This window comes from Silene latifolia, chromosome 2 (assembly GCF_048544455.1).
Source record: "Silene latifolia isolate original U9 population chromosome 2, ASM4854445v1, whole genome shotgun sequence".
NCBI classification, from domain to species: domain Eukaryota; kingdom Viridiplantae; phylum Streptophyta; class Magnoliopsida; order Caryophyllales; family Caryophyllaceae; genus Silene; species Silene latifolia.
In genome coordinates, this window is record NC_133527.1 from 7612057 (window position 1) to 7622530 (window position 10474).

The 10474-nt window shown below is 43.2% G+C and overlaps 1 protein-coding gene across 1 annotated transcript; it reads left to right on the plus strand.

The window, feature by feature from the left end:
• The first annotated feature begins 456 nt into the window (after positions 1 to 456).
• LOC141633129 (uncharacterized) lies at positions 457 to 2679 on the plus strand. The gene has a single exon (XM_074445606.1). It carries the CDS (start codon positions 457 to 459, stop codon positions 2677 to 2679), a length of 2223 nt encoding a protein of 740 aa, XP_074301707.1.
• The last annotated feature ends 7795 nt before the right edge of the window (positions 2680 to 10474 follow it).

Here is a 10474-nt window from a genome sequence, read left to right on the forward strand (position 1 = left end):
TAGGATTCAGGTTGTTAGGAGTCTGTTACATCTTGTAACTGATTCCATAAATTCAGGAAGGTAGTTAGAGGTTGTTAGAGATATTTTCCATAGAACTTTCTAGAATACATTTGTATATAAATAGGTTGTATAGTTCATTTTTGTAATTAATTCAATCACAACTTTTATTTACCTTTTGCTTGTTTACATAATTCTCTGATTTCTTAATCAAATACAATACTCATCAAAGCTTCAAGCTTCCATTAATGGCGTCTTCAAGTCGCTCAATTTACATTTTTACATGGTATCAGAGCAGGTTTTGAACCTGTCTCTGCATACTCGTCATTCTTCCGCATTCATTACAATAACTCTGAAATTTTAGCTTACTTTTTCATCTTTTTTCTTTACAAAACACAAATTTCTTCCTTTTTCATCAAATTCATCATTCACATAAACAAATTTACATAAAAATTCAAAATGCCTGATTCTGCAGTAGCTAGCAATACTTCTACTTTACTCAATCCTTTTGAAGATCCTCTTTTTCTCGCAAATTCTGATCATGCTGGACTCAATTTCGCTAATACTCTGTTCAATGGACGTAATTACTGCCATTGGAGCAAGAGTATGATGCTCGCAATGTCTACAAAACATAAAGAAGGTTTTCTGACCGGGATGACAGCTATTCCTGCGATTACTTCATCTCGCTACAGTCTATGGTGGCGGTGTGACTCTACAGTAAGGTGTTGGCTTGTTAATAGCATGGAACCTGAGTTCAGAGAAGGCTTCATGACATGCAAAACAGCTAAACAACTTTGGACTGAAGTCTTTGAGAGATATGGCCAGATGAATGGACCGTTATTATTTCAGCTCAAGAAAGATCTCAGGAACGTTGTACAGGACAAAAGCTCGGTTGCTGAATACTTCAATAAGCTGAAGAGATACTGGGATGAAATTGAAGAGATTGAAGATTTTCCTGATTGCACGTGTGGAGTCCTTGCAAAATGCACTTGCAGTCTTTTGAAGAAGATGCTTGAAAGAGCTTCAATTGAGAAAGTCCTTACCTTCTTGATGGGATTGAGTGACAGTTATGACACCTTGAAGTCACAAATCTTGTCCATGGAGCCTATGCCGCCTATTAACAAGGTTTATTCTATAGTGCAGCAGATTGAATCTCAAAAGAAGATCTCTAATGTCATGAATACAACTCATGAAATGAGTGCTTTGTTCTCCAATAGACAAGGTGCTCAGTTTCCTAATCAAGGTTCCTATTCGGGACAACAAGGGAATCAGTCTAGCAATCAGCAAGGGAATTTAAAGAAGGAGTTTAAGAAGCCTAAAGCTGATAAACGGTGGTGTACACACTGTGTTAAGTCTGGACATACCAGAGATACGTGTTTTATTCTTCATCCTGAACTGAAAGCTAAATATCTGGCCAGGTTTTCTGGTAATGCACAGGTTCATGATGAAGATGAGCATCCTCTTGCAATTCCTGATATGCAGATGGATATTCATCCAAGTTCACCAGGTTCTTCTCACACAGAACATCAAGGACATTTTTCCTCTAATTCTGACATTGCTCAACTTGTGTTTCAGCAAGTAATGCAAATGCTGCAAAATAAACAAGCTGCCAGCACCAGTTCAGCAGACCACACCAGTGCATCAGTTAATTTTGCAGGTACAACATTAGTTACCAATGCTATTAATTCTACTTGCAATATTACTGAGTGTGATTGGATAGTGGATTCTGGTGCTAGTGACCATATGACGGCTCATAAGTCGTATTTTTCTTCTCTGAGAATTTTATCCAAACCTATTGTGGTTGGTCTCCCTGATGGTTCCACGAAATTAGTGCATTCTATAGGGGATATTCAGTTACATCCTTTATTGATTTTGCATGATGTGCTTTTTATCCCTGACTTTAAGCTCAATCTGCTCTCTGTGGGAAAACTATTGTCTACTTCTCACATGCTAATTCACTTCTCTGTGGATTCTTGCATTATTCAGGACCCTGCTTCTAAAAGGACAGTTGCAGTCGGTCACAGAGAAGCTGGTCTTTATAAATTGAAGTTTGGCAATCAGCAGAATAAGTGTTTCCAGAACCATAGTAGTTTACCTGAAATTGGTCATTGTAATAATCTTGCTAATAATTCTTGTGCTAAGATTGATTTGTATCATGCACGTCTAGGCCATACATCTTTAGCCAAGATGCATCATATAAAGGATGTCAATTGTACTGGTTTAAGAAGTTATCAATGTGAAACTTGCAATTTGGCAAAAATGCATATGCTTCCTTTTAATAGAAGTGTTTCTAGGGCACAAAGTTTTTTTGATCTTGTGCACGTTGACTTGTGGGGTCATTATAAGACACCCTCTCTTACTGGTGCACACTATTTCCTCACAATTGTTGATGACTACTCTAGAGTCACCTGGACATTTTTGTTAAAATTCAAAACTGAAGTTAGTTCTATCATTAAGCATTTTCTTCAACAAGTTCATACTCAGTTTGGCAAACTGGTTAAGGTGATTAGAAGTGATAATGGTTCAGAAATTTTTCAAGAAACCTGTACCCAATTATTTCTATCCAGGGGAATTTGTCATCAACGTAGTGCTCCTTATACTCCTCAGCAAAATGGCCGAGTGGAGAGGAAGCACCGACATCTCATTGAAACCTCCAGGGCTTTGATGCTATATGCTATATGATGTAAAAGATTAATTAGTCACACTTGATGGTATCATTCACAAAACAAAATTTATAACATGGAACGTGTGAAAACTCGCATCATCGTCCAACCAAAAGTCGACACGATATCACAATTTGTTCACCAATGAACAAAAATTACTTAATTAATACTTGTAAAGAATTGGGTTGATTCAACAATTTCTTTGTGGTAGGATTTATGTTCCATCCTCGTACGTTTGCATGAAACTAGCTTGTATTATGGATCTACGTGCACGTTTGTAAGAGGTTGTCATATCATATATTATCCCGTTTCTATAGATCTCAAGGATTTAGAAGTACGAGCTTATAGAACAGATCATGCATGTTCAAGAAAGGTTGTACTAATCTCGTATGGAGTATTATATATCAACCCATTAGATTTATAAATTGTCAACCTATTTTAATTTTATTTTGACGCTATTATTGTTATATATTGGACTGAAGTTTTTTGAACTGAATATAGTTTATAGATTTATAAATTGTTCTGGACTAAACTAATCGAGCTCAAGCGAAGAGTAAACTTAACCTGAATTGAACTAAATTTATGGAAATTGAACTAATCTACGTGCAACTAGTTGTAAAATGATCCGGTTTACAAACCAACTCCATAAATGGTCTTAAATAGAGGGAAGGGGGATTAACTCCGTGACTTATTCTCACGATAGCTCAGTCTTAAACAATGCATTAAAAACTTTTAAATAATAACAAATTTATTATTTTTTTTGTGTATTACGAATTAGATACAAACATTTGAGTTGTGTAGGGGATATTAAGTTGTTATTTGTTAACCATGTGCTACATTGGCTTCAAAGTGTCGAGTGTCAAAGACGCATCTGCAATTTCCATCCGATAGTTAATCTGCCGGGCATATTCAAGCAAGGAAGCTAGCTTACCAAGAAGCATCCACAATTGTATCATTGTTGTGGCCGTTGTATGTTGTACGAACCATTTTATTATATGTAAAATCGATTTATATACATAAACGACTAAACGTATGTATAGTTCTTTATTTTCTGTTTATAATGGTTTATAGTTATAAACTGTAGATTTTTACTTCATTTCATATTGAAAGTGATACCATGAAAGTGATTGAATCCCTGAGGGTTTTATTCCATTACGTTAGAATATATACTGTGTCGGTTACAATGTGAACATAATACAAAATATATAATAAATACAATATCTACGATTCACCGAATATTTACATAATATATCGGTTCACTAATACATATTAAAGAGCTTGATTGCAATGATGATTTGTAATATGTGATGATGAAGAATATGTTTGTAGTCTGTTAAAAGTGGTTTCCGATATGATATTTACTGTGTGTTTGCCTTGTTTTTTAAAGTGTATTTGAATTGAAAAACATTTTTTGGCCAAACATCATCATAAATTTAAAAGCTAATAGATTATCATCAAAAGCTCAAATACCATGTTTTTGCCCATAAAAATAGAAGCATCAATTTGATGTTTCTGTTTCTAAACTAATTTTGGAAAATTAAGCTTAAAAAATAGAAACTCATTTTAAGCAAACTAGGTCAAACATACTATACTCCTTCCGTCCCGGTCAATAGTTATTTATTTCTTTATTTGGGTGTATCAGTCAATAATAATCTTTTTATTTTTAGCAGATTTTGTAGGTCTCTCAATGTGTAAGTGAGAGATGTGATTTACGTGGTCTAAATGTAATAACTATTGATCGGGACAGAGGGAGTCTTAAAACGACCTTAGGCTTTGTAACTAAGATAACTAGCTAATAGCCTAGTCTAACTAACTATAACTGATTTGCTAGTCTAATCAACGGTCCAAATTGCATCTCGTCAATATCAAACGATTGTACAAAGGATTAATACAGTCTAAAGGGAAAAACAATATTAAATGGGTTTGTGAGAGAATATGGACTCTTCATTCCCTAAAAAAATGGAGAGGATCTTAATTGACTCATTGGCTCCTCACCTCCAAGTTCCTTTATCATGATATCGGGTATTATATACCAAATTTGACGTTTTTTTTTTTAAAAAAAAATGAAGGCCCTTCTAATTGTTTGTCACGCACATTATGAAAGTCAATGCTCAAATGTTTTGTGCGCTCATGCAATTGTTAGGCCTCGAATGTTCACCACTTTAAGGATTGACCACGAAGGTCAGGACTGCCTATGATCGCATTGCAGGTTATGATAAGCGTTTAGGAATGATGCTCATGTCGTAGGGCGACTATTATGAAAATATTGTTTATGAAGAGTGAGTTGATGATTAACTAACACATGCATGTTTTATTTGGTTATAAGGGAGACTTCAATTCACCTCTCTATTTGAATTGAATACACAAAAGTTACCACCACACAAAGTCACAAACCCTAGCTAAGTTGTCACAAGGAAGTTACCAACGAGCTAGGGGTTTGTTCCTAAATACTCCGTAATAGAAACCACTTTGAATCATAACTTTCTAAATCCGAATAACACTCCAACAATAAGGAGCAATACTAATTATTTAGAATTATACAATTGTTCATCTTTGAAATACGAAATATTACTAAATATCATATCCTGCCTTGTGCCCGTGATTTTCTTCCCATTTAAGGATTTCCCTTGTGTTGTTCTCTTTCTTTTCTTTATTGCACTTTATTTACTTGCCTTTATTCTTCTACTCAATCCGGTTCATAGACGAACGATATTGAGCTAGATAACCCGTCCATGAGTTAGTTATGTTGGATTTGTGCCTTGTAGGGTTCTGTTTTGGGTCTTTCTATGTCTTTTTGTAATTAGGTTTTAAATACTACTATATAATTAAATTCTCAAAGCCTCATCTGAGTAGTTGTACGTATCATAACTTTCTGAATCTGAATAAACCAAATAGGTTATAATACAGAAAAGGTTTGCAAATTTTGCCTAAAAACTTTGAATTTTTATTCTTCAACGAGGACGAGCGTTTCGGCCCTCCTCTACTCCGCCACGACTATAAAACATTATCTAGAACAAGTTGAGAAGTTGAGTGTGAGACTATAAAACTAACTGTTCCGGGTGTAATTCCAGATCAAGTATAGTTACCACCCGTGGCTTGTTGAATGATGTCTTGAGTTGGATTCTCCTTTGGTCTCAATCGTTCCTCACTGCCTCTCCTGCAACAATGAACGAACTGAGGGCTTGGCTTTGTGCCAAGCGTACTCACTCCGACGCTCAAGTCAGTAAACTTAAGAGATAAGTTGTTACTTGGCTGAATGTGTATTGTAGAGAGATAAGGAAGATATTACCAGATGAATAGTGTATTTAGGTTTAGTTGTGGATTAGTTGGGATCCTTTCCTCAATGAAGGTTGAGGAGTATTTATAGGCTTTCACCTTTTGTCACGTAGTGGCCAAGTGGCCAAGTGGCTAGCAGGTGGAAAGACTGATCTACCCCTCGGCCGAGGGGCCTATGGCTGGCCGGCGGATCCTGTTGACTCGCCGCCGAGGGGTCTTGGATATGAGTACGCGGATATGTGTCCCGGCTGGCAGGTTACCATGTCGAGACCCATGCTGACGGGCCGATGGGCTGCATCGGCTAGATTGTCCAAGTCGTTGACTTGCTGTGGATATCTTTGACCTTGCTCAATCATGTTGACTTGGTCGGCGGTCGAAATATGCCCCATCAATTTGCCCCCAGCGTAGTCTATGCCGTGGTATGGGCTCCGATGTATGTTTGAGCGTATATTCTGCGCAAGTAATTTGTAAAAAGCTTTCTGCATCGGCTTCTTCTGCGGCGGCTTCTTTTACCTCGGCCTGGTCTTTCTTAGGCCGTACCATATCCCCCCTCCACATGGATGCGTAAAGGGCATCCGATGTGGAAAAGAAAGTGACGCTGGCCGAGACCAGGGTTGAGAGTGCTTAGGTTGTTTTTGATTGCCCCGGCCGCGCTTTTTAGCTTGGTTGATTATGTGGCGGCGGAGAGCGGATGCTTGGGAATTTGTTGAGGAAGGTGAATAGGCAAGGAGATATGAATAGGCGTGTTGAAGACGCTTGGTCACTGTTGCATTGATTGACGTCTAATCGTTGCAACGATTGACATCCCGTGGTTGCATGTCCGACACGTGTCCGCACGCCGATTGGTTGACGCTTCATGGGTCATTCTCGATTGGTCCTTCTTCATGGGTTTTCCCTATAAATAGGGCGATTATCCCGTGAAATTGGCCACCAATTTCATTCTCTAAAATTTTCCTCTAAACTTTCAAGGGTTTTCTTTGTCTTCTAATCTTGAGTTGTTACTCCGTGAGCGTTTTTTCAAGGTAAACAAACAAACTTCCTTCTTATTTTGTTAAGTAACTATTGCTATCATGTCTTACGTCGACGCCGGGGCTAGTACTTCTGCACCGGGGGGTCCTAGGTCTCCTTCTCCTGAAGTTGATCCTCGAGTTTTGGAGGAATGGGATGATTCCGATGAGGTTGATGACGATTTTGGTGATGATGCTGAAAAGGCTCGCCCTAATGAGGAGAGGCAGCGTGTTATGGATCACGGCGACGCTTGTAAGGTCCGCCTTGACTGTGCTTGGACCCATAAGCTTGCCCGTTGTTCCGGCGAGAGATTTTTCGAGGACCATTTCTCCTTTGGCGAGGGGTACGAGATCGTTATTCCTAGGGAGGGTCAGGCGGTCTGTTGTCCTCCACCGGGTCATACTGGTGTATACATGCGGCATTTGGAGTACGGTCTCCGGTTTCCGCTAAATGAGTACGTTATGGCTATCATTAGAGCCATGAACGTGGCCGTTGCCCAACTACACCCGTTGGCCATGAGGACCATAGTTGCTTTTGTTTGGCTGTGTCTCTTCAAGGGAGAGGCCCCGACAGTGAATTTATTCCGCCGGCTTCATTATCTCCGGCCATCAGTACCTAACCGTGTCGGATGGTACAGTGTGCAAACGGAGCATGGTTATGCTTCTGTTGACAAACTTACCTCCTGCAAGGACTGGAGGGATCGGTGGGTGTACGTTAAGGTGCTTGGATGACTATCCGCCGCCTCGCTCCTTCCAAAGACCCTTAATTTGCGGTGCGAGACTAAGGCGGAGCGTGACAAGTGGGTTTCATACAAGAAGCTCAAGATGGATGCCAGTGTGTCTACCTTAACGCGGATGAGAAGGCGCGATGAGGCTCTTTGAGACGGATGAGAGTGGGGTGCCGAGAAGATGGATTCCCCGACGCAGATCATTCTTCGGGATGAGCCGCTTTGCTATGTCGGTCTCATACACCTTACTAGCGCGGGGTGAGTGAGGTCGGTGCAAGGCCCATCATCGCTCTCAATGTTCTTGTTCTTCGAACTTTGATTTATTTCTTCCACCTAACTCCCGCTTTGTTTCCTTTGCGGACCGCTTTGGGCCGGACTGTCGAGAATATCCTCCGGAGAATGGGCCGCACAAAGATAAGACCGTTGCTAAATTGCATCCCAAGGCTCTTACCCATGACCGCAGGACGTCGCCGAACGAGCTTATGGACCAGCAACGAGACGCTTGAATGCGGTGGAAGCCCATGCGAGGGTCGTTAGTCAAGTGCCGCGCCGTACGCGAAGAACAAAGTCCTCGGCGGTGGTGGCGCCGACATCGCTTCCACCCCCCATCCCCCCGTTCGAAGGAGACGGTGGAGATCGTTTACATCTCTAATGGGGATGATTCTGACGAGGAGGAGGGGTCTCCCCTTGTCCTTAAGAGAAAGCGGACGACCTTTACCGCCGCCGTTGCCTTCGCTGCCGACGAGGAGATGTGCCCTTCGGCCAAGAAGGCCAAGCACGATCGATCTATCCGGTGGCTCGATTTAGCCGGTTCATCGGCCGCCGATGACAGCTCTTCGGCATGTCGATGTATGTTGATACGATGCTTTCTTTAAATTTTGTAGATCGCCCATCGTCGCGCTCCTCTTGAGCGGCAAGTGGAAGAGAAGCCCGCGCAGATGGTCATGACGTCGCCATTGGGTCTTCATCCCCCGGAAGGTTTCCCCTCCCGGCTCGTGGCGCGAGGTGCGAGGTTGGTCGAGGAGTCGGCGAGGTGGAACGAGCGGCCGGCTGCTCGCATTATAGAGCAAGAGAAGGCCGTGGCTCGATCCGCTCTTGAGCTTGATGTCACTAAGAAGGTGGCCGCGAAGGCGAGGCCGGATCTCCTTAATGAGCGAAGGCTTAGGGAGATGTCGAGAAAGCGCTCTTGGGCGAGAGAAAGCTTAGGGAGGACGCCGAAAAGGAGGTCCTTCTTTGAGAGAGCCAAGGCCGAGGCTGCTGCGGCCGAAGTTGCAAAGTTGTTGGAGAAGTGTGACCTTGTTCGAGGCATGCCGACCTTTATCTCCAAAGAGAGGAATGAATTTAGGGGCAAATTTCGGATCCAGGGGAAGGTGATCCGGAGCAAGGAGGCCATCATCAGGCAAAAGGAGGACGACATTGAGATGCTCCAAACCAAAATGCTCCCCGACTGTGTTCCGACCCGGATCCGGCCGAAGCAAATTGCCGGGAAGTAATTGAGGAGCTTTTTCCTCTTGAAGGTTCCTTTACGTGGGACAAATATGACAAGCTGTTTGACGATAAGCTCGAGGCTAAGGAGAAAGCCGTGGAGGAGAGGGTCAAGGAGGCGGCGAGAGTGAAGATAGAGCAAAAAGCGGCCGAGGAGGCGGCAGCTATCGCTGAGAAGGCCAAGGCGGAAGCCGATTGGGCAAGGGCAGTTGAGGCTGCCGAGGCTAAGGCTGGGGCCGCTTTGAAGCCGAGGCGCTAAGGAGCCTGCCGGTTGCCCCTCGAAGAAGGTGCTGCTACCGCTGCTGATGGCGAGCAACGGCAGACATAGGGAGATGATATCCGTAGCCTTTTGTCTTTTGGTTTGTCCTTGTAATTTCTTGTAATTCGTTGAACATTTTTTAATAAGAGCTCGTTTCTTCTGCCTCCGGCCTGGCCGAGATTTTTACCTTACCTCTTTTTCTTGCGCTAGTGTTTGAGCCTCAACTGTACTTTTAGCGCCTCTGTCTTCGTCTGGGTTGTCTTCTTACGTTATTAATTGAGTGTCTCTTTTGCTTCCGCCTCGGCTTGGCCGAGGCAGTCTAGAGCGCGTATCTCAATCGTGTTAACGCTTCTAAGGCATTTTGATTGCTTTGCGAGTATCAACTGCGATGGTCGTGATTGCCGCTCTTGTCGGTGTGACAGTGTGAGCCGGCATCTACTTCTTCATGGATCTGCCGTGGCGTCTACCACTTGGAGTGACTGCGACGGCGTCCAACCTCTTGGGGTGACTGCCGTGGCGTCTATTTCTTCATGAGACTGCCGTGGCGTCTACCACTTGGAGTGACTGCGACGGCGTCCAACCTCTTGGGGTGACTGCCGTGGCGTCTACTACTTGGGGTGACTGCGACGGCGCCTATTTCTTCATGAGATTGCCGTGGCGTCTACCACTTGGAGTGATCGACGGCGTCCAACCTCTTGGGGTGACGACGTGGCGTCTACTACTTGGGGTGACTGCGACGGCGCACCGCTTCTTCATGAGGCTCGCCGTGGCGTCTACCACTTGGAGTGATCTGCGACGGCGTCCAACCTCTTGGGGTGATCGCCGTGGCGTCTACTACTTGGGGTGATCTGCGACGGCGCCTATTTCTTCATGAGGCTAGTGGCGTCTACCACTTGGAGTGACTGCGACGGCGTCCAACCTCTTGGGGTGACTGCCGTGGCGTCTACTACTTGGGGTGACTGCGACGGCGCCTGCTTCTTCAAGGAGACTGCCGCTCTTGTCGGTATGACAGTGTGAGCCGACATCTGCTTACCGATAAAGACTGCCGCTCTTGTCGGC